At 43.9% G+C, this 18,044-nt stretch overlaps 10 protein-coding genes across 10 annotated transcripts; 5 read left to right on the top strand and 5 right to left on the bottom strand.

Annotated features, from left to right (window-relative positions):
• Nucleotides 1–24: 24 nt before the first annotated feature.
• Nucleotides 25–2,679, top strand: PRP5 (DEAD-box RNA helicase PRP5; the record flags this gene model as incomplete). The annotated part of the gene is made up of 1 exon (XM_022610915.1): nt 25–2,679. One exon carries the CDS (start codon nt 25–27, stop codon nt 2,677–2,679), a length of 2,655 nt encoding a protein of 884 aa, XP_022467163.1.
• A 294-nt stretch (nt 2,680–2,973) lies between these two features.
• Nucleotides 2,974–5,331, bottom strand: KNAG0M00650 (uncharacterized protein; the record flags this gene model as incomplete). Its single annotated transcript, XM_022610914.1, has 1 exon — nt 2,974–5,331. One exon carries the CDS (start codon nt 5,329–5,331, stop codon nt 2,974–2,976), a length of 2,358 nt encoding a protein of 785 aa, XP_022467162.1.
• An 822-nt stretch (nt 5,332–6,153) lies between these two features.
• Nucleotides 6,154–7,710, bottom strand: ERT1 (Ert1p; the record flags this gene model as incomplete). Its single annotated transcript, XM_022610913.1, has 1 exon — nt 6,154–7,710. One exon carries the CDS (start codon nt 7,708–7,710, stop codon nt 6,154–6,156), a length of 1,557 nt encoding a protein of 518 aa, XP_022467161.1.
• Nucleotides 7,711–8,371: 661 nt separating this feature from the next.
• ARC1 (Arc1p) lies at nt 8,372–9,508 on the top strand (the record flags this gene model as incomplete). The annotated part of the gene is made up of 1 exon (XM_022610912.1): nt 8,372–9,508. One exon carries the CDS (start codon nt 8,372–8,374, stop codon nt 9,506–9,508), a length of 1,137 nt encoding a protein of 378 aa, XP_022467160.1.
• Nucleotides 9,509–9,751: 243 nt separating this feature from the next.
• THI2 (Thi2p) lies at nt 9,752–11,131 on the bottom strand (the record flags this gene model as incomplete). The annotated part of the gene is made up of 1 exon (XM_022610911.1): nt 9,752–11,131. The coding sequence occupies one exon, from the start codon at nt 11,129–11,131 to the stop codon at nt 9,752–9,754; it is 1,380 nt and encodes a 459-aa protein (XP_022467159.1).
• A 462-nt stretch (nt 11,132–11,593) lies between these two features.
• Nucleotides 11,594–13,003, bottom strand: VVS1 (Vvs1p; the record flags this gene model as incomplete). The annotated part of the gene is made up of 1 exon (XM_022610910.1): nt 11,594–13,003. One exon carries the CDS (start codon nt 13,001–13,003, stop codon nt 11,594–11,596), a length of 1,410 nt encoding a protein of 469 aa, XP_022467158.1.
• A 357-nt stretch (nt 13,004–13,360) lies between these two features.
• Nucleotides 13,361–14,304, top strand: RPL28 (60S ribosomal protein uL15; the record flags this gene model as incomplete). Its single annotated transcript, XM_022610909.1, has 2 exons — nt 13,361–13,409; nt 13,904–14,304. 2 exons carry the CDS (start codon nt 13,361–13,363, stop codon nt 14,302–14,304), a joined length of 450 nt encoding a protein of 149 aa, XP_022467157.1.
• Nucleotides 14,305–14,763: 459 nt separating this feature from the next.
• KNAG0M00590 (5'-deoxynucleotidase) lies at nt 14,764–15,462 on the top strand (the record flags this gene model as incomplete). Its single annotated transcript, XM_022610907.1, has 1 exon — nt 14,764–15,462. The coding sequence occupies one exon, from the start codon at nt 14,764–14,766 to the stop codon at nt 15,460–15,462; it is 699 nt and encodes a 232-aa protein (XP_022467156.1).
• A 71-nt stretch (nt 15,463–15,533) lies between these two features.
• Nucleotides 15,534–16,895, bottom strand: ALG7 (UDP-N-acetylglucosamine--dolichyl-phosphate N-acetylglucosaminephosphotransferase; the record flags this gene model as incomplete). The annotated part of the gene is made up of 1 exon (XM_022610906.1): nt 15,534–16,895. The coding sequence occupies one exon, from the start codon at nt 16,893–16,895 to the stop codon at nt 15,534–15,536; it is 1,362 nt and encodes a 453-aa protein (XP_022467155.1).
• Nucleotides 16,896–17,507: 612 nt separating this feature from the next.
• On the top strand, nt 17,508–17,990 carry GPX2 (glutathione peroxidase GPX2; the record flags this gene model as incomplete). Its single annotated transcript, XM_022610905.1, has 1 exon — nt 17,508–17,990. The coding sequence occupies one exon, from the start codon at nt 17,508–17,510 to the stop codon at nt 17,988–17,990; it is 483 nt and encodes a 160-aa protein (XP_022467154.1).
• Nucleotides 17,991–18,044: the final 54 nt, after the last annotated feature.

Genomic DNA, 18,044 nt, shown 5'->3' with positions numbered 1-18,044 from the left:
CGTCGTCTTGGCAAGATTGTATATATGGAGAGTGATAGGACAACCAACTGTGACACCTTGGGGACAACTATTTTAACTAAAGAAAGCGAGGTTGAAACATCTAATGAACCAAGACATGTACGTTTAGAACAGCAGAAAGCGGCAAGGTCAGGGAGTGTGAATCCTGGGACAACCACCACCGAAACTAGTGAGTCAGGTATTGATCAAAAAAATGAGAAAGCACACTTATTATCCGCATCTAAACAAGATATACTGGCGGCACGAAGGAACAAATTAGCTCAATGGAAGAAACGTAAAATCGAAGCAGATAAAGAAGAACAGAAGAAGCGAGCTGGTGTAACTCCACCTCCTTCTAAGAAGCCGAAGAATAAGAAACGGGGGAAGAGAAATCCACTTGAAAATTCAGATGAAACTGTTGAAAACATTATTCCATCAACAACAGCGGCACCGCTTTTTAGACCAGATCCTCAAGACACCATTGAGCACCACACACTGCCCCAACAGCATGATAAGGAAGATCCTCAAGACACCATTGAGCACCACACACTGCCCCAACAGCATGATAAGGAAGACCCTCTCGACTCGTTTATGGAATCTCTACAAAATGAAGAACAAATCCCGGACGCGACGGATCTTACAAGGGCTTCCGTTGATTTAGATGCGGATGAACTGGATCAAAATACCATCGAAGAAGACGAAACAGTTGATGAGGAATCAGGCATGCAAGAATCTAAATTGAAAACTATTGCCAAGGCAAAACTGTTAAGAAAGGTATTAGGAGTTGACTATACCACTATGGAACTTGAACATATAAACAAGAGCTTGTACCATGAGCCAGAGTCGTTGAAGAATTTGTCGCAGGAGGACATGGTTGAGCTACGTTTCAGTCTGGGCAACATAAAGGTCAAGGGTGAAAACTGCCCTAAACCGGCAACGAGATGGTCCCAGTTAGGTTTAGATACATCAAAAATGAATCTTATTGAGAACGTCTTTAAGTTTGATTCTTTAACGCCGATCCAAGCTCAGGCGCTGCCCGCTATAATGAGTGGGAGAGACGTTATTGGCATTTCAAAAACTGGGTCTGGTAAGACGATATCTTACCTACTACCATTATTGAGACACATAAAAGCTCAGCGACCCTTGTCCAAAAACGAAACTGGACCACTGGCCTTGATCATTGCACCTACAAGGGAGCTGGCTCTCCAAATATATCAGGAGACTTTGCGGTTTTTGGATAGTGATAAATCGCTGCGAGCGATCTGTTGTACTGGGGGGTCTCAATTGAAAACACAAATTAATGATTTGAAAAGGGGGACCGAGATCGTAGTAGCCACACCTGGACGATTTATAGACCTGCTAACTATGAACTCTGGTAAATTAATAAGTTCCAAAAAGATATCATTTGTGGTATTAGACGAAGCAGATAGACTATTTGATATGGGGTTTGAGCCACAAGTAACCCAAATTATGAAAACGATAAGGCCAGATAAACAATGTGTACTATTTAGTGCCACCTTTCCAAACAAGTTGAGAAATTTCGCAATGAGGGTGCTCAAATCTCCACTTAGTATAACAATAAACTCCAATACGATGGTCAATGAAAATGTAACTCAAAAAGTAGAGTTATGCAATAATGAGTTGGACAAGTTTGATATCTTATTATCTCTTCTCGAAAAGCATCAGGCCAAACTTGTAAGCCCAGAGCAGGACGAAAAAGTCATCATCTTTGTTGCAAGTCAACAGATATGTGATACACTTTATGCCAAGTTGGAGAACTATGATTATGATCTGTTTGCAATACATGCTGGTAAATCCTACCAAGAAAGAATAACTAATCTGAATAAATTCAAGGAGACAGCGAACAGTATATTGATTTGTACTGAGGTGTTATCCCGTGGTCTAAATGTTCCTGAAGTATCCTTAGTTGTAATTTTCAACGCTATCAAAACTTTTGCACAGTACGTCCATACTACAGGCAGGACTGCCCGGGGTAATAACCATGGAGACGCCATTACTCTACTTTTAAAAGATGACCTTGCAGGTGCGTTTATTGTATTTAAAGCCATGCGAGAAAAAGATTTTGAGAAGCTTTCTCTTACAACAACTGAGGAGCTGGGTCGTATGTGCAAGGAATTTGAGAAGGGTGTGAAAAGTGGTAAGTTCAAACTTCTCAAGGGGTTTGGAGGAAAGGGGTTAGATAACTTGGATACGAAGAGAGAAGAGAAACAAGCTCTGGAAAGAAAGGCGGTAGATGGTGTAACAAATGAGACACCTATTGTCCCTGAAAAAAGTGCACCTAACTTGGAATCCACCGACAAAGAGTTGGGAATTCCAAAACTGACTTATGACGTAAAGAAGATTGTTGAAGAAGATGGCTCTACTACATTTACCGCTCAGGTCAACGTCAATGATCTGCCTAAACTTGTTAGGTGGGAAGCAACCAAAAAAACCACGCTACTATTCATAAAAAACGAGACTGGTTGCAGTATTACCACGAGAGGTAAATTTTATCCAGAAAATAAAGCACCCCAAACGGTCACAGATGAGCCAAAACTTTACCTGCTCTTAGAATGTCAAGATGAAAAGGATATCAAACTGAGTATTGAACTTCTAGAGGAAAAAGTGAAGGAGGGAATAAGAAAAATAGAATACCAGACTTTAAAAAGTAATAAGTTTTAGAATCATCTTCGTAAAATTTTTAGATTTTGGGATTATAGATTAATGTACATAAGTCTATATAAGCTTACAAAGCTTTGTAATGCAACAGAAGCGACAGTCTTTTACTAATCATAGTGATGATTTTTTTAACGGAATGATATTATAATCTTTATAAATGGAAGGGAATATGATACATCAGCTCTCTGTTAAAGATGGAAAAAAAGGATATTTCTTTGGGAGAATAAGTTCAACTAATCATGACTGGCAATGAGAGATTAGTAATAAGGTTACATTATTGTGGACAGACCACCCAATTCAAATATTGGTGGACTTCAAATTTTGCAACTCAGGAACAGGAATTCCATTAACATCCAAAGATTGAAACTGGTTCAATACCTCCTGTAGTACACTGTACTTTACAGCGGTACCAGTTGTCAATCTTGCTAATTGACGGGAGTCACGACAGTATGGAGAATAACGTTTCACAATTTTCAAATAAAGAATCATTCTATCATCTACCACAGGGTGAATTTGTTGTTCCTCCTTCAATAATGGAATTTGAGCTGTTGTCGTTGGGGCAACAACAGCGGGAGTTGCTGGCGTCGAAGAAGAGTCATTTGTCATATCATCAAAGGCACCAGACGCGTTTAAAGCCTGAAATGCTGGGTGAGAGTAGAAATCAAAATCACCCACACTGACGTTATTCTTCTTGTTCCCACGGGGTGTTCCGATTGGACTTGGTGCAACTGTACTCATCGCACTCTCTATGTTGCGGATGATGGCTGGACTGTTGTTGTCTCTGTTGCACTGAGTCCATGTAACAGTCGCGTCTCTCAAAGCTGCCCAATCTGCGTTGGCAATAAACCTTTGCCCAATCTGGTCCGACTTGCAAATCAGATTGATCCATCTTTGTAAAATTTCATCGTTGGTTGTATCGTCCACGGATCCCATGGATTTCAACAGAATTCTATAAGCAACGATAGTTTTTGGAATATTAAATAATTCGTAACTTTTGTCAATGTATTCCAATATATTCCGGTCATGCCAAATAGTACATTTAGCCAAAATGATATTGAAAAACGGTTCATCGATGTTTTTAATGTTATTGTAGGTTTGGATAAGATCTTGTAACCTTTGGAACCCCTCTGTCTTTTCATTTGCATAGTTTTCGAAAAACAAATCGAAGAACGTATCATTCAACGACGAGGAGATACCGTGGTTAACGTTCCTTCCATAATGTAGCGAAGACTTGTACCAAATCTCGTAGATGTGATTGAAATTATGGGTTTGATTCCAAATATTCCTTAGGAAGGACTTCACGTAGGATACTTGCAAATCAATCTTATATGGCATCTCATCATTCAATGCCTTGTCGAAGAAAGTCTGTGCAACGTTCAAATCCTTACATTCACCAATAAATGATAAATGCGTTTCGATCAAGTACCCATACTTCATCTCAGTAGATTCCTCGCACAGTTTCTGGAACAGTTTCAACGCCATATCGTTTTCATTGGCAGAAAGAGAAGCCCTAATCATACCTACAGACAAATTGGGATGGAAGTAATTGATCATAGAGGAAGACTTCTCATATAGTGATTGAATTTCTGGATACGAAACACCGTTATCATACAGTATTGGTAAGATGACACCGACGACCCTTGGATTTAGGAAGATGTTGGAAGTGTACGAGTTGTTGCCATTGATGGCACTCTTCCAAATCTGAACTGCTTCTTCGAATAGTAACAGTTCTTTGAACGCGGTAATAAGATGCATAGCTCCGTACTCGTTTAGTTCCACTTTCCCGTTCAAAACGTCGTCTGAAATTTCTCTCAAGGATTTACACAAATAATTTGTCATTTCCTTGTGGAACGATTGAGAATCGTAGTCTGGCTTCTTGTTCATACGAGTCAATTGGTTTCTGTTTGCTCTCAGCCCGTTGTGTAGTAAGTGAACCAGTTTAGAAACCCTGTCGGAGTTTAGTTCCGGTGTGTTCATCAAATCATGGTATAGTCCCATGGCTCTGCCAATGGAATCCCAGAACAGCGGGTTTGCATTAGAGTTTGGATGTTCGGAACGATATTTGATGTTCTTGCGTCTTGGTGTTTGCGACATGTACAGAGTCTGCGACACACATTCCTCGAATGCACACACTTTTTGAAACCAGGGAGAATCTGGATTTATGTTGCTTGTACCATGCGAAGATGGCGACTGTCTATTTCTCCTGTTGTTGTTATGGTAATTGTTATTGCTATTCTGGGCATTATAACTGTTATTACTATTATTATTATTATTATTATTATTATGATGGTTCGTATTATTATAGTATGTCTTCATCTTGGGAAACGTACCGCCTTGTCTGCCAAAATCGTTCATAGACTTTGACTGATGCGGCTGTTTATGATGTTGCTGGTGTTGGGATGGCCTACTGTTTTGAACATTGAACTGATGAATATTTTCCATTGAACGATATCCGGCACCTCCGTTACGGTTAAACGAGGGCACAAAAGAATTGCCGTTCCTGTTCACTTCATCGGTATTGCCATTCATACTATCTTGGTGTAGAGGCAGCACGGGGGAGGCTATCTGGGCGCTGTAAGGGTTCGATTTTGTAGAGATGATTTGGTTGGGAAGTTTGCCTTTCAAAGGTGGACTTTGCTGGACAAATTTGAACATTCAAATGTGACTTATTTGCAGGAAGAGTTTTTAAACAAACGGGAAACACTCAACGGAAAAACGAAAATAGTGATAATATATGGGAACGAACAGTGTCAAATGAGAGAAATCAGGATTCGGTAAAACCTGTCTTCACAGCGTAGAACGTAACCTGCGAAGGGAAGGAATTAACAAAAAAAAAAAAGAAAAGATAAAGCCTTTGCCTGTTATATGATAATCAACCTCGAGACAGACACAGAGAGAAAAATTAACAGCTGTTGAATATTGTCAAGTGCTGACGACGAAAACTCTGCATGAGACTATTAATAACAATACTAATCCAAAAGCAAAGGAAAGAAAAAAAATTTTCTTCTTTTTTTATTCTTGTAGTAGTCCAAAGTCGGTCAAACAACTGGTATTTTTTCTTCTTTCTTTCTTTCGAGCGATGATGAAGAATCCTCTAACGGAAGCTTCCATCGCAGTCCTGTGGGAACCAGCGGCACCAAGCAGAAAATTTTTCAGACGCATCGCTCGAGAAACGACCGCGTGTTCTCGAAAAAAAAGAAAAAAGAAAAGAAAAGAATCGAAAAAAGCAATTCTATTTTCGTTTCTTTTTTCTCTGAGAACAATAGAAAGGAACAAAAACGGAAACGGTATTTCTCGAGAATGCCTCTGCGGTGTTTTCTGAGTGTGCCGCAGGACGGGAAGGCATCGATGCGTCAGAAAGTTTTTCCGGTTCCTGCCGTGGCGCGTTTCTGCGCGGGATTATGCCGCTTGGCTTGCCGATGGGCTTGCCGGGTGGCCTGCCGATGGGCCTGCTTGGATCTGGCGTTCCTGTACCGCTCAGAGGATGGGCATGAAGTTCCCCAAAATCATCAGGGGCAGCCCTGATATGTCCCTCTTCAGTGTCCACATGCACACGCACCTCACGGTCTTCCCGGCTATCGGGCTGAGGATGTTGCAGACACGCATCTGTTCTGTTCCCCTGAAGTCCTTGTACGCGACGCTCGAAAACGTCCGGAAGTAGTCCCGCACGGACTGGTCGTCGAGGATCTCGACGATGAACGTCATCTTGTTCAGCAGCTCCTCGCGTTTCCAGCCGGTCAAGATCTCGAACTCCTCGTTGACGTACGATATCTGTCCGTTCCTTCTCCAAACGCAAGTCGGAGTGCCGATCTGCTCGAGAAACTTGGCGTACTCGAGCAACGTCCTTTGGTAGCATTGCTCCATGAATATCATGTCCTCTTCGGTCAGAGTCACAGAGCATGCAATGAAGATGGGCCGGAACTCGGCCATGCACTGGCACATCTGTACTATGTCGCTTCGTGAGAAACGACTGCGCAGATACATCAGCAAGTGACGGAACCCGGGAGTATGTGAGAATGGTTCCCTGATAGACGTGTATATCTCCATCGGGGTGCTGTATCTTAAAGAATGTGCCCAGTTCGGGTTACTTTTCAACCTCCCAGGTTCTGGTGACTTGCACTCGAGGGCGAAGGAGACATGCGACTGTGGAGAATCGTGGTAGTTCCCCATAACCTCTGGGAACATCAACGTATCGCTGTTCAAATAGTACTGGTTTATCTTGGAGTTTCTTTGTAGGTCGCCATGATTGATGGCTGGGTCTTGCGGGACAAGCCTCTTAAAGTTCAGTGAATTATTCGGCGAAACCACTGGGAATAATGCAAAATGACTAGAAAATAGGTCCACTTGAGAGTTGATTATATCCTGTGCATGTGGGCCCAAAAGCACCGAGTAAACATTCTGGTATGAGGAGGGATACTGTTGCGCGGAAATGGTCACGGGTCTCCCACCATTGTACTGCGTCGTCACAGATTCCGCGCCGTCATTCTTCTCGGGACTCGATCTTGCAGTAGTGTTATTTAACAAGATATCGCTCTGAGAGGAATGAACCCCATTGGGGGACTCCAAGTCCGAATACAAGATGTTGTCAACCGGTATTTGCGATACCAAATTGTCCCTCTGGGTGATATTGGACAATATGGAGTACTCTGAGTCCGCCGCATTGGACATGAAACGTGGCTTATGCATGATATGTTGCTTGTTGTAGAAATGTTGTCTCTCTCTTGCAGTCTGTATGAACGGTGCTTGTCGTCCTGGGTCATCCACTAGCGGCAGGGGCAACACACTCGCTGGGATACCAGCCAAATATTTGGTCCTCTTCCGTGGAGCGTCAACACAGGTATCCTTGAGGCCCTTTTCGGAACATCGTTTACAGGGACGGTTAGAATCGCAAGATACATGGAGCTTGGAGCAGTTAACGCACGCAACATTTGTATTTTTCCTTCGACCCCTAACCTTCGTATTGGCGGATGGTGAAGGTGATAACGATTGCGGAGTGGTTGCCGTTGGCTCATCCTCGATTGGTAAACCGCTCATCGGAGGATCAAATATAACGCCGCAAAAAAGGGTAAAACGAAAATGCAGCAGTGGGCACTGTGTACAGTGGCCTTGCAGTTGTGCACGGTGGCAGAAACTTTTAAAACAAATAGAGTAGGATCAACGGGCCTAAACCTCAGAAAACTGGAGATCTCGAAGGTCTATATGAACAAATTGAAGATGTTTCTATTTTTGCTTTTTTTTTCTTTAAAGCTTCTAGCTCTACTGTTAAGACGTAAACAAGCTACGGGTTTGTCGTCTTGAGTCATCTTTGACACATACAAGTAACTACCTAAAATGCATTTCGACTAGGTTTCTTGATATTACTTTCAAAACGTTATGGGTTGTTTCGAACGTAGGGACAAGGAATGTCATATTATACTAAAAAAACAAAATAGTTGAAAAGTTCCGTTTCTTTTGCAAGCATCATCGATTAAAAGGGCCAATTGGACCCACCACGTCGTTTCTAGCATTCAGACCACCTTATACCTACTTGTACTACAACCTCTACTGATCCGACTTCAAAGTTAGTCAAGTTAAATAGAAAAATTTTCCAGTGAAAAAAATTAATACAACACTTCTTGATGAATCAACTGTAGAAACGATAACAAGTGATATATTTGGAAACGGTTTTGTGTAGCACCACAGAGGTAACCCATCAATGTCTGAATTAGTCGTTCAATTTCAAAAATTGAGTATTGCAAGAGAAGCACCTGCTTTGAACAGGGAGCAATTGGCCCTGGCTACCCAGTGGGATGCTGTCTTGAAATCTGGTCAAGTCGAACGCAACTTGGACAACATCAACTTGTGTTTGAGAGATAACACTTTCTTGGTTGCCACACGTGTCCCAACCGTCACAGACGTGAAGCTGTTTGAAAGCGTGTTCCCATTGACTAAACAATTGGTGTCCAGTACAAAGGATGTTAAGGACACGTACGCCAAGTACAGACACATCATCAGGTGGGTCGACTTCCTACAACGTCTTCTACCTATTGAAAAGACTGAACAATTGTCCATGAACTACGACCTTGAACTCCCTCGTGAAGTCATTGAAAAGAAGAAGAAAGCAGACGAAAAGAAGGCTGCTGCGGGCGAAAAGAAGACTGCCGAGGTTGAGAAGAAGACTGAGAAGCCAGCTGACGATAAGAAGCAAAGAGGTAAGCCAGATGAAGAGACACTGAAAAAATTGAGAGAGGAGGCTCAAGCAAAGAAGGCTGCTAAGAAGGCTGCTAACGCAAAGAAGGAGGCCGACCAACAGAAGGCCGCTGCCGAACCACCAAAGCCATCCGTGATCGATTTCCGTGTTGGGTTTATTCAAAAGGCCATTAAGCACCCAGATGCCGACTCCTTGTATGTATCCACCATCGATGTGGGTGACGAGGAAGGTCCAAGAACTGTCTGCTCTGGTCTAGTCAAGCACTTCCCATTGGAGGCCATGCAAGAGCGTTACGTTGTTGTCGTTTGTAACCTAAAGCCAGTCAACATGAGAGGTATCAAATCCACTGCCATGGTTCTTTGCGGGTCCACAGACGAAAAAGTCGAGTTTGTTGAACCACCTGCCGGGTCGAAGGCCGGTGACAAGGTGTTCTTTGAAGGCTACGGCGCAGAAGAACCATTGAAACAATTGAACCCAAAGAAGAAGATGTGGGAAGCCTTGCAACCAAACTTCACCACTAATGCCGATTTGGAAGTTATTTTCAAGGACGAAGAAAACAAAGAAAAGCCAGTTTTGAAACTGACAAACGCCAAGGGAGAACACTTCAAAGTTGCCACAATCGCCGGTGCTCAAGTCCGTTAAGAAATCCCCATTGTAAAGATTTCACTTCTTTTAGCCGTACATAAATAGACTACATAAAAAGAGAGTTCAAATAATGCTGTAATCCAAACCCAAAGTTCGCCAAGTAATTCTTGAAGGGAGTCTAAGTATGAAACTTGGCTTATTGGATCGCTACACGGTATTTTAGCAGTACCTCTATTTTTATTCTTTTAACTTCTTATGTAATTGGTGGAGGTCATTACTAAATATATATCAACAAGTCTATCATTCATCCGTCATAACGTAAATATCTCTATAAAACTGCTCCTGGCACTTGAGTTGTAACTCCCAGTACTTCAACTGGGAGCATGAGTTGCTGGTATCTTGTTCGAAGACCAGTTGTTGCAACACCCTATCTTTCCACTTCCCGACAAGCTTTTCGGTGACCATGACGTTCAACTCAAAGGTCAATTCATCCTGGTACGAATCCTGCAATGAAATGCTGCCATTAAGCAACTTGTAGCAATGGTACAGCATCTGACAGGAATCGAGTTCCCGCACAATGAAGTTTATCAGCGGGTACATACAATACCTGGCGGTAGACTGTCGTAGAAACCAGTTTTCCAGGATTGTCGTAAATACTGGGTAGTTGTAGTAGGCGTTCAAGATCAGGAGCAGCGTCACTCCAACCGATTGGCAGTCAACGCTGTACCTGTCGTCAACAACCATGGGGATCCATGTGTCCAGATGTGTCAGGGACACATCATCAATTATATTTTGAATCACCGCCAAGAAATCGACGGGGATCGACGTCTTCATGTGATCTATGAACCATGAGGAGTATTCATTCCGACTCAGTATCATGTTGTCGTTGCAATGTAGCCACAGTGTGTTGTAAATCTTTGATTCGAGAACCTCATCCATCGACCCCGTGGAGGAAACTGGTGACAAGTACGCTAGTTCCGGGATCTCGTACATGCTCATCGTTTGGTCTATTGCGTCTAGTTCTGGGGTCATCCAGTTGCCCTTCGCTTTATACACCGGTTCTGGTTGCCTTAGTTCGCATGACGAGACAGGACTGGGGATCGGTTCAATCTTGGTTGTCTGTCTCCCAGCAGTGCTAAACACATTAAAGGGTCCATGTTTAACATTGCAACAAGCATCGTCCTGTGCCACGAGTACATCATCTTCCACATTTTCCAGCAAATTGTTCAATCTGGAGTCCACGTACTTTTGGTCGTATCTATTGGACTCCACGTAGACAGACCGAACTGCATTATCATACACTTGAAACCTTCTAATGCTGATAGTGAACTTTTCGTCCTTTTTCAATTCGTCGACTGGGGCAACGATCTTCTTCAAAGAACCGTTCTCAAAATGCATCATGTTCTTAAACTTCTCCTTGGACAGCTTAGCAGACTTGACCGTCCCCAGATTGCTCAATTGACTTCTCTTGTTAACTTTGTAGATGTTCTCATCGAGCCACATCAGCCTTATATCGTACGAGCAATGGTCACCATGCCGAACACACAGAGAACATATTGGTTTCTCCAAATTGCATCTCCGTTTCTTTAACCGGCAAGCCCAGCAACCAGTGAAAGTCCTGGCCCTGCTAGCCTTCTTCATATCGGTAGTTGAACTGCGCACATGGTTAGTTTCTGCCATCTGACGTAATATAGCCTTGTTCCCAACGGTATATGTATATATAGCAACAGCCAACTTGCAACGACAGATTGTAACCAAAGTTCAGGTACCAAGTCAATTGAGTCAATTGATGACCACACCACGTATATATATATATATATACAACTACATTCTCTATGTATATATACTTCTCCTAATGCGCATTCGCCAGTGAGCAACACCACCTGATCGTCAAATCGATCCACCGCTACACCCAGCTCCGGTAAGAGTCGCAGAACAGTCTCAACACGAGCATGAAGTAACAGTCGGTGCGTTTATATGCGTTTAGAAGACGCCTGTCAGAATTCTTTTAGAACCCAAGAATCTGAGCTTCCATTTCCTTTTCCTGTTTTTCCCGCTCGATGCACAGAAAGCGCCGTAGGGGAACGCGATCGGATCTTCACTGATTCGTCAACCGGTGACTCGCTCGAGGGTGCTTTCGGACTAGTAGTGGGCCCACACGTCACGGTGGTTCGTCTTGTTCTTGGTCTCCGGCACGCGGTGGTAAATGTAATTGGTCAGCCACAGTGCGAAGAGGGCGAACAAAACGTACGTGTACCCGCCTAGCAAGTTGTCCAGTGGTGGGAACAGGTACCCGACGCAGAAAGTCGCGAGCCAGTTGCACGCGGTGCCGAAGCTCTGTGCGACCGCGGCCTCTGGTTTGTCCGATAGCTCCCCGATGATCAGGAGCGGGATTGGGCCCAGCCCGATGGCGAACGAGGCGATGTAGACGAAGATGCTCGTGACGAGCAAAACAGCGAGCTTGTTCACGATACTGACCGCGATGAGCAGAGCCATCAGGGACATGATTGCTGTCGAGACCATCAGCAATGGTTTCCTGCCGTAGTGTTCAATCAGCGTAGAGGACATGAACGTCACTACTACGTTCACGATAGAGATTCCGAAGTTGACTAGCTTGGAGTACTCCGGTAATAACTGGCTGACGATCTTCACACCGTAGAAGATAATCGAGTTGATCCCACAAAACTGCTGGCCTGTCAGGATCATAAGGATAACAGTCCGGGGTTTCTTGTATTTCACCGAGGTCAAATAACTGGCCATGGTGGGGCCCTCCGTGCTCGTCTCGGACTCCTCTATTGCCCATTGTTCCAGTTCAGCCTCGATATCTTGCTCGGAGTGCCCCGTTCTCAAATGACGCAACACGTTGGCAGCTTGAGCACGGTCCCTTTTGAACAACCACCTGGGGGATTCGCGCACAAACAACCATCCAATGATGTTAATTACGGAGAGGCACCAACCGACAATAAATATGTACCTCCATTTTTCCACAGTGGCAAGACGAAGCGCAACAGTCTGAGTCAACAGGATCCCCAAATTGATACTCAGTTGATTCATGGTCCCCAGGGCACCCCTCAAATCTGGTGGAGCAATCTCGTTGATGAACAGGGACGTGAGTACAATGTTCACCCCGCAACCAAACCCAACCCCCAGCCGGGACCACAAAAGCCCCTGATACGTGGATGCACGGGACATAAAATACGATAGCGACATCAAAACTAAATTTGCAAGCAGCGCTACTCTTTTCCTCCCCTCCAAATCTGCCATACTACCGGCAAGCAATGACCCGATCAAACCACCGACACTAAAGATAGCAGTGACGGCTCCGAACTGAACGTCAGTCATGTCAATGCAGTCCGGCTTCTTGTCACTGCTGCCCAAACTCTGTACATGTGGGCAAGTCATTGACTGTTGAGGAGCGTTCAACTCGGCGATGTGATACCCAAACTGTAGCGAACCTAGGCATACGACCAGCGTAGCAACACCCAGATTCCTAGTAAACTTCCCAAGAGGAGCTCTGTCCCTTCCAACTGTAGAATTTTCAACATCAGACATAACTGTGGTTTCTTCAATACACCAATTCAGAGTGATATACTGCAGTTCAGAGAAGATTCGTTATCGATCGGAACTCCTCCTTCTGCATCCTTAAAATCCCATGACTTTCATATTTTGTACAAGTGACTGCTTTGCAACTACATCCGCACATTTTCTTAAAAAATTAATAAAAAATAAATTTACCGTTTTGGGTAATGTTAATTGGGCTGAAAAGAAGCGACGCAATTTTTGCAATTTTTTTGCATTTTTTGTTCAGTTCACTTATATATTCGAAACGGGTCTCTTCATCGCATTCAATTACTGGGTCGTGTCCTATACGTTTTCCTTGCTGAATCTGAAAGAAGCAACCAACTAACCATGCCTTCCAGATTAACTAAGACTAGAAAGCACAGAGGTCACGTCTCAGGTATGTAGTTCCGTTTGGAAGAGGGAACGAAAGAACCAAGACGATGATTTTCCAATCTTTTAGGAACACCTATTAATGAAAACTACTACTGGATACATCGGTGATGTTTACAATATCACTCTTTGTCCCTTTGCAATCTTATAATGTGACCACGTTGTCTCTTTTGGCAATGTACTGTTTTGTTTTTTGTTACTTTGTGACAAAAATATAAGCTCTTCCTTCACCTCTTATAAGACAGCATGAGACGATTAAGATTTGAGTTTCGACTTAATTGTTGTTTAGTATGTGTTTTCAAGGTGGCAATGATCGAATCAAAGATTTGTAAAAGAATGGATATCATCTAGCGTTGTTTTTTCGCTTTATCTCGCGCAAGAAATAATATCATGATTTCTAGGTTACTAACAATTCATTGTTCTCTTCGTTATTACTTCTTCTTTTTCCCCCATCAGTGGGAAACGTTTGATAATTAACAAGACACAAATTATTTTTTACAGCCGGTAACGGTCGTATCGGTAAGCACAGAAAGCATCCAGGTGGTAGAGGTAAGGCCGGTGGTCAACACCACCACAGAATTAACATGGATAAGTACCATCCAGGTTACTTCGGTAAGGTCGGTATGAGATACTTCCACAAGCAACAAGGTCATTTCTGGAAGCCAGTCTTGAACTTGGACAAGTTGTGGACTTTGATCCCAGAAGACAAGAGAGACGAATACATCAAGTCCTCTTCCAAGACCAGCGCTCCAGTCATTGACACCTTGGCCGCCGGTTACGGTAAGGTCTTGGGTAAGGGTAGAATTCCAAACGTCCCAGTCATTGTCAAGGCCAGATTCGTTTCCAAGCTTGCTGAGGAAAAGATCAGAGCCGCTGGTGGTGTCGTCGAATTGATTGCTTAATTCAATTTTTTGAATTCGTTTCTGTACATTTAGTTATATAGACAGCTAATCGATTTTATTACCTTCTCATTTTCTATAACGAATAATCAAAATTCACTCTGCATTGACTAAAATACTTGAAATGAATTTATTGATTTGTAAATCGTTCCTGAGGAGCATGTAAACTGGCCGATAATCGGCCCAGATCTCGGTCCTCTTGTTTATTTTTTGGAACTTCAACTCTTTATATCGGGTTTACTTTGGGTTTTTTACGTAATGAAATTTTCGTCTTTTTTACGATTTGCAGATGACATATAAACACAGAGGTAGTTAAGGCAGTGATCTTCGAAGATTGGGTCAGTGTTTGTCCTTTGGATGGTATTAGAGTGCTCTACTTTTGAATAGCAAGGTTACAAAGAACAAGTGTTAATTTTTTTGTTTCTTTCTGGTCATTATCATAATAAACCCACCCTTTACAACATGGCCACAATTACTTTATGCACAACTAACTCAAACCCGAGTATTCCGAGACAGGAGACCGTTGGCTTGAAAGTTTGGAATCCGAGAGACCATATCCCGGAGACTGTTCAGAGACATTTGAAACGTCCACAACCAAACTACCAGTTGGCTTTCCTTCACATTATTCAAGAGTTGAAAGTACAGAGACGGACAGGATGGCTGGACTACGATATTTCGGAGTGCGAAAGCATCTCGGATCATATGTACCGCATGGGGGTCACTTGCATGCTGATCCAAAACCCTGATGTGCAGAAGGATAAGTGTGTGAAGATAGCCCTGGTTCACGACATGGCCGAGTCGCTTGTGGGTGACATAACTCCGCTGGACCCGATGGGGAAAAAGGAGAAGCATAGAAGGGAGTGGGAGGCCATGAAGTACATATGTGACGATATTCTGGCAAAGGTCAACCCTGTAGCAGCAAGAGAGATCAAAGAGGACTGGCTTAACTACGAGAACATTGAGACACTGGAGGCGCGCTACGTCAAGGACATTGACAAGTACGAACTGCTCGTGCAATGCTTCGAGTACGAACAAAAGTTCAATGGGTTGAAAAACTTCCAGTCCTTTTTCAAAGTCATAGATAGTATCAAAACTGAGGAAGTACGTGGTTGGGCGCTGGCTTTAGTCGAACTTCGTGATGAGTTCTTTGCATCTCTGTAAAATTAGTGGCTAGTAAAGCTTATATGAAATATATGTATGTATCTACAATGGATTCCATGAAAAGAGGGGAATCAGCTAATCGTCCATAAATTATCGTGGCCAAACAAGATGGCGCCTACAGCATGTCTTCCGAAAAGGGATAAAAGCCCAATGGCAAACTGCAGTTTCAAAATGAGCTGGCACAACTTGTCCTCCCTCATAGGCCCAAACCAAACAAGCACGAGGTTGATCAGTGTCATATTGGAACAAGACACGAGTGTACCATCTTGATCGGTCTCCAGGTCAATCAATTTGCAGAAGTGTAGGATTCTCAAGACAGGCACAAAAACCCTCTTAGGTGGATTCTCCTTCAAGTTGACTCTGGAGGTGTACAATAAACCATCCTTCTCGTTAAACTTGGGCAGTCTATGTCTTGGACAAGTGACAATATTGAACAGTTGGGGACATGAGTAAATGAAGTTCAGGATCTGTGGTATAAACAACATTAGCATTGTCTTTGAGAAATGTCCCAATATCCCTACAACGGCAAACACCATCCCTGCGAAGTAGCAGTACGTGTCTCCAACAAACACTTTTGCGGGCCATCTGTTCCATTTGTACAGTGCACTGGACACGCCAAGGAATGGAATGATCAGCACCGCACTGAACAGGTGCGAGTCTCTCGAGGACTCGTTGCCCATCGTCAGGTACAACAAGTCGTTGATCAAGGACAAAGACGCCAAAACGATACTTTGCCCGACCTCCAGTCCATTGACCCCAGCAAGGATATTGATCGAATTAGGGCAGAATATGGCCATTGCTGCCATGTATCCGTAGTACCCAACGCCGAGATCCACCAGGGTCTTCCCCTGGAATAAGTCCTTTGCGAAATTGGGGACCAACACGTATGTGACTCCAAAGTCGACGTAGTAGACGAGCAATAGCGGGATAGCTGCGATAGCAGGTAGTGGGAACTTGTGTCTCCAGCGCAGGTCGAAAAGGTCGTCGAAGATCCCGAGCACAATTGTGCTCTCAAGACACAAGACGCTCGACAAGTATTCGGACAGTTTATTGTGCGGGAACGACGACTTTGACCACCCGTTCATCTCTACGGACGTGTTCCTGTCCCCACCACCGACAGTGTCTAACACCATGTACCGGTAGAAGATGAATGGGATGTAAAAGAACATGATCATTATGTAGACCATTGCCGAGACGGCACCAATTGCCTCGGGCAAAACAGGTTTCCCTATTTTGCTCATGTCCTTGCCAAACAGACCAATTTTAATGAACGATGGACCACACCGTGAGATCAAAGCGTCTGTCACGGCAAACCCAATGACGGAAAACCCGAGCGCAGACACGACGACACTGTGGTCCCGCGAGCAGTGTATCAGTGCGATGGCCAACGCCACCAGCGACACTTGCCCAATGCCAACCCCAGTACCAGCCATTGATTCACTCTACCTACCGTGGTTGACAGCTGTCACTCTGTCCACTAACGACTCTTTTAAGTATGTGATGGAAAATCGTGCTTCTTAATTAAACCTGATGTGCAAGTGACACAAAAGAGCAACAAACAACACACACACACACACACAATTCACCGGTTGCTCCATCTGGTGTCACAGCCTTGTAGTTCTACACTCTGCGGGGGCAAGGCTTGTACGTGTTGATGAATCTCCTTCATCTCATCCCTCACATCCCAGTCTGCCATTTGCAACACTGCCCTGCAACTTTTGACCCGCAAAGCGCACCTAAAGACTGCCACCTTTGCAATTCACCTTACCCATCAACCTTTCAGCCTCGATAACGTTGTCTCTAATCAACGTCTAGAAGACGACCCGTGATGACTAAGTGAGGAGGAGCCCTGTCAGCTAAAGGCCACGCCTCTTACCCGGCTCGTGCCAGCATCTTCATCAGAGGAAGGTATATATAAGGGTTCTTACAAGGGTTTGGAACTTGGGACGGCAGTTGTGGCAACATTACATTCCCAACACTCTTGAATTATTGCATACTTGCGCGCACACACACACACACACACACACACACATAAATATACATAGATGTCTCGTTTCTACAGTTTGGTCGCAAAGGACATGAAGGGGAACAACTTCTCCTTCGAACAACTCAAGGGGAAAGTTGTGCTCATCGTCAACGTTGCCTCGAAGTGTGGGTTCACCCCACAGTACGAGGGGCTAGAAGAGCTATACAAAAAGTACAATCCTAAAGGTTTGGAGATCATTGGATTCCCCTGCAACCAGTTCGGGAACCAGGAGCCTGGCTCCTCTGATGAAATCACACAGTTTTGTAAGTTGAACTATGGGGTTAGCTTCCCCATCATGTCCAAGATTGAGGTCAACGGTAGCAAGGAGGACCCAGTTTATGCGTTTTTGAAGGGGGAGAAATCCGGGATGCTAGGGTTGACCAGAATTAAATGGAACTTCGAGAAGTTCCTGGTCGACAAGAACGGTAATGTGGTCGAGAGGTACTCCTCAATGACCAAACCGGCCTCTTTGGAAACAAAGATCCAGGAATTGCTGAAATAGTGGGGTGGTAACGGTCTCTCGTGCTTTAATATCTACATCTGTATATGTATAGGT

Source organism: Huiozyma naganishii, chromosome 13 (assembly GCF_000348985.1).
Source record: "Huiozyma naganishii CBS 8797 chromosome 13, complete genome".
In the NCBI taxonomy this organism is placed as follows: Eukaryota; Fungi; Ascomycota; class Saccharomycetes; order Saccharomycetales; family Saccharomycetaceae; genus Huiozyma; species Huiozyma naganishii.
Note: the sequence above shows the minus strand (reverse complement) of the source record. Positions and strands in the feature narration are given on the sequence as shown.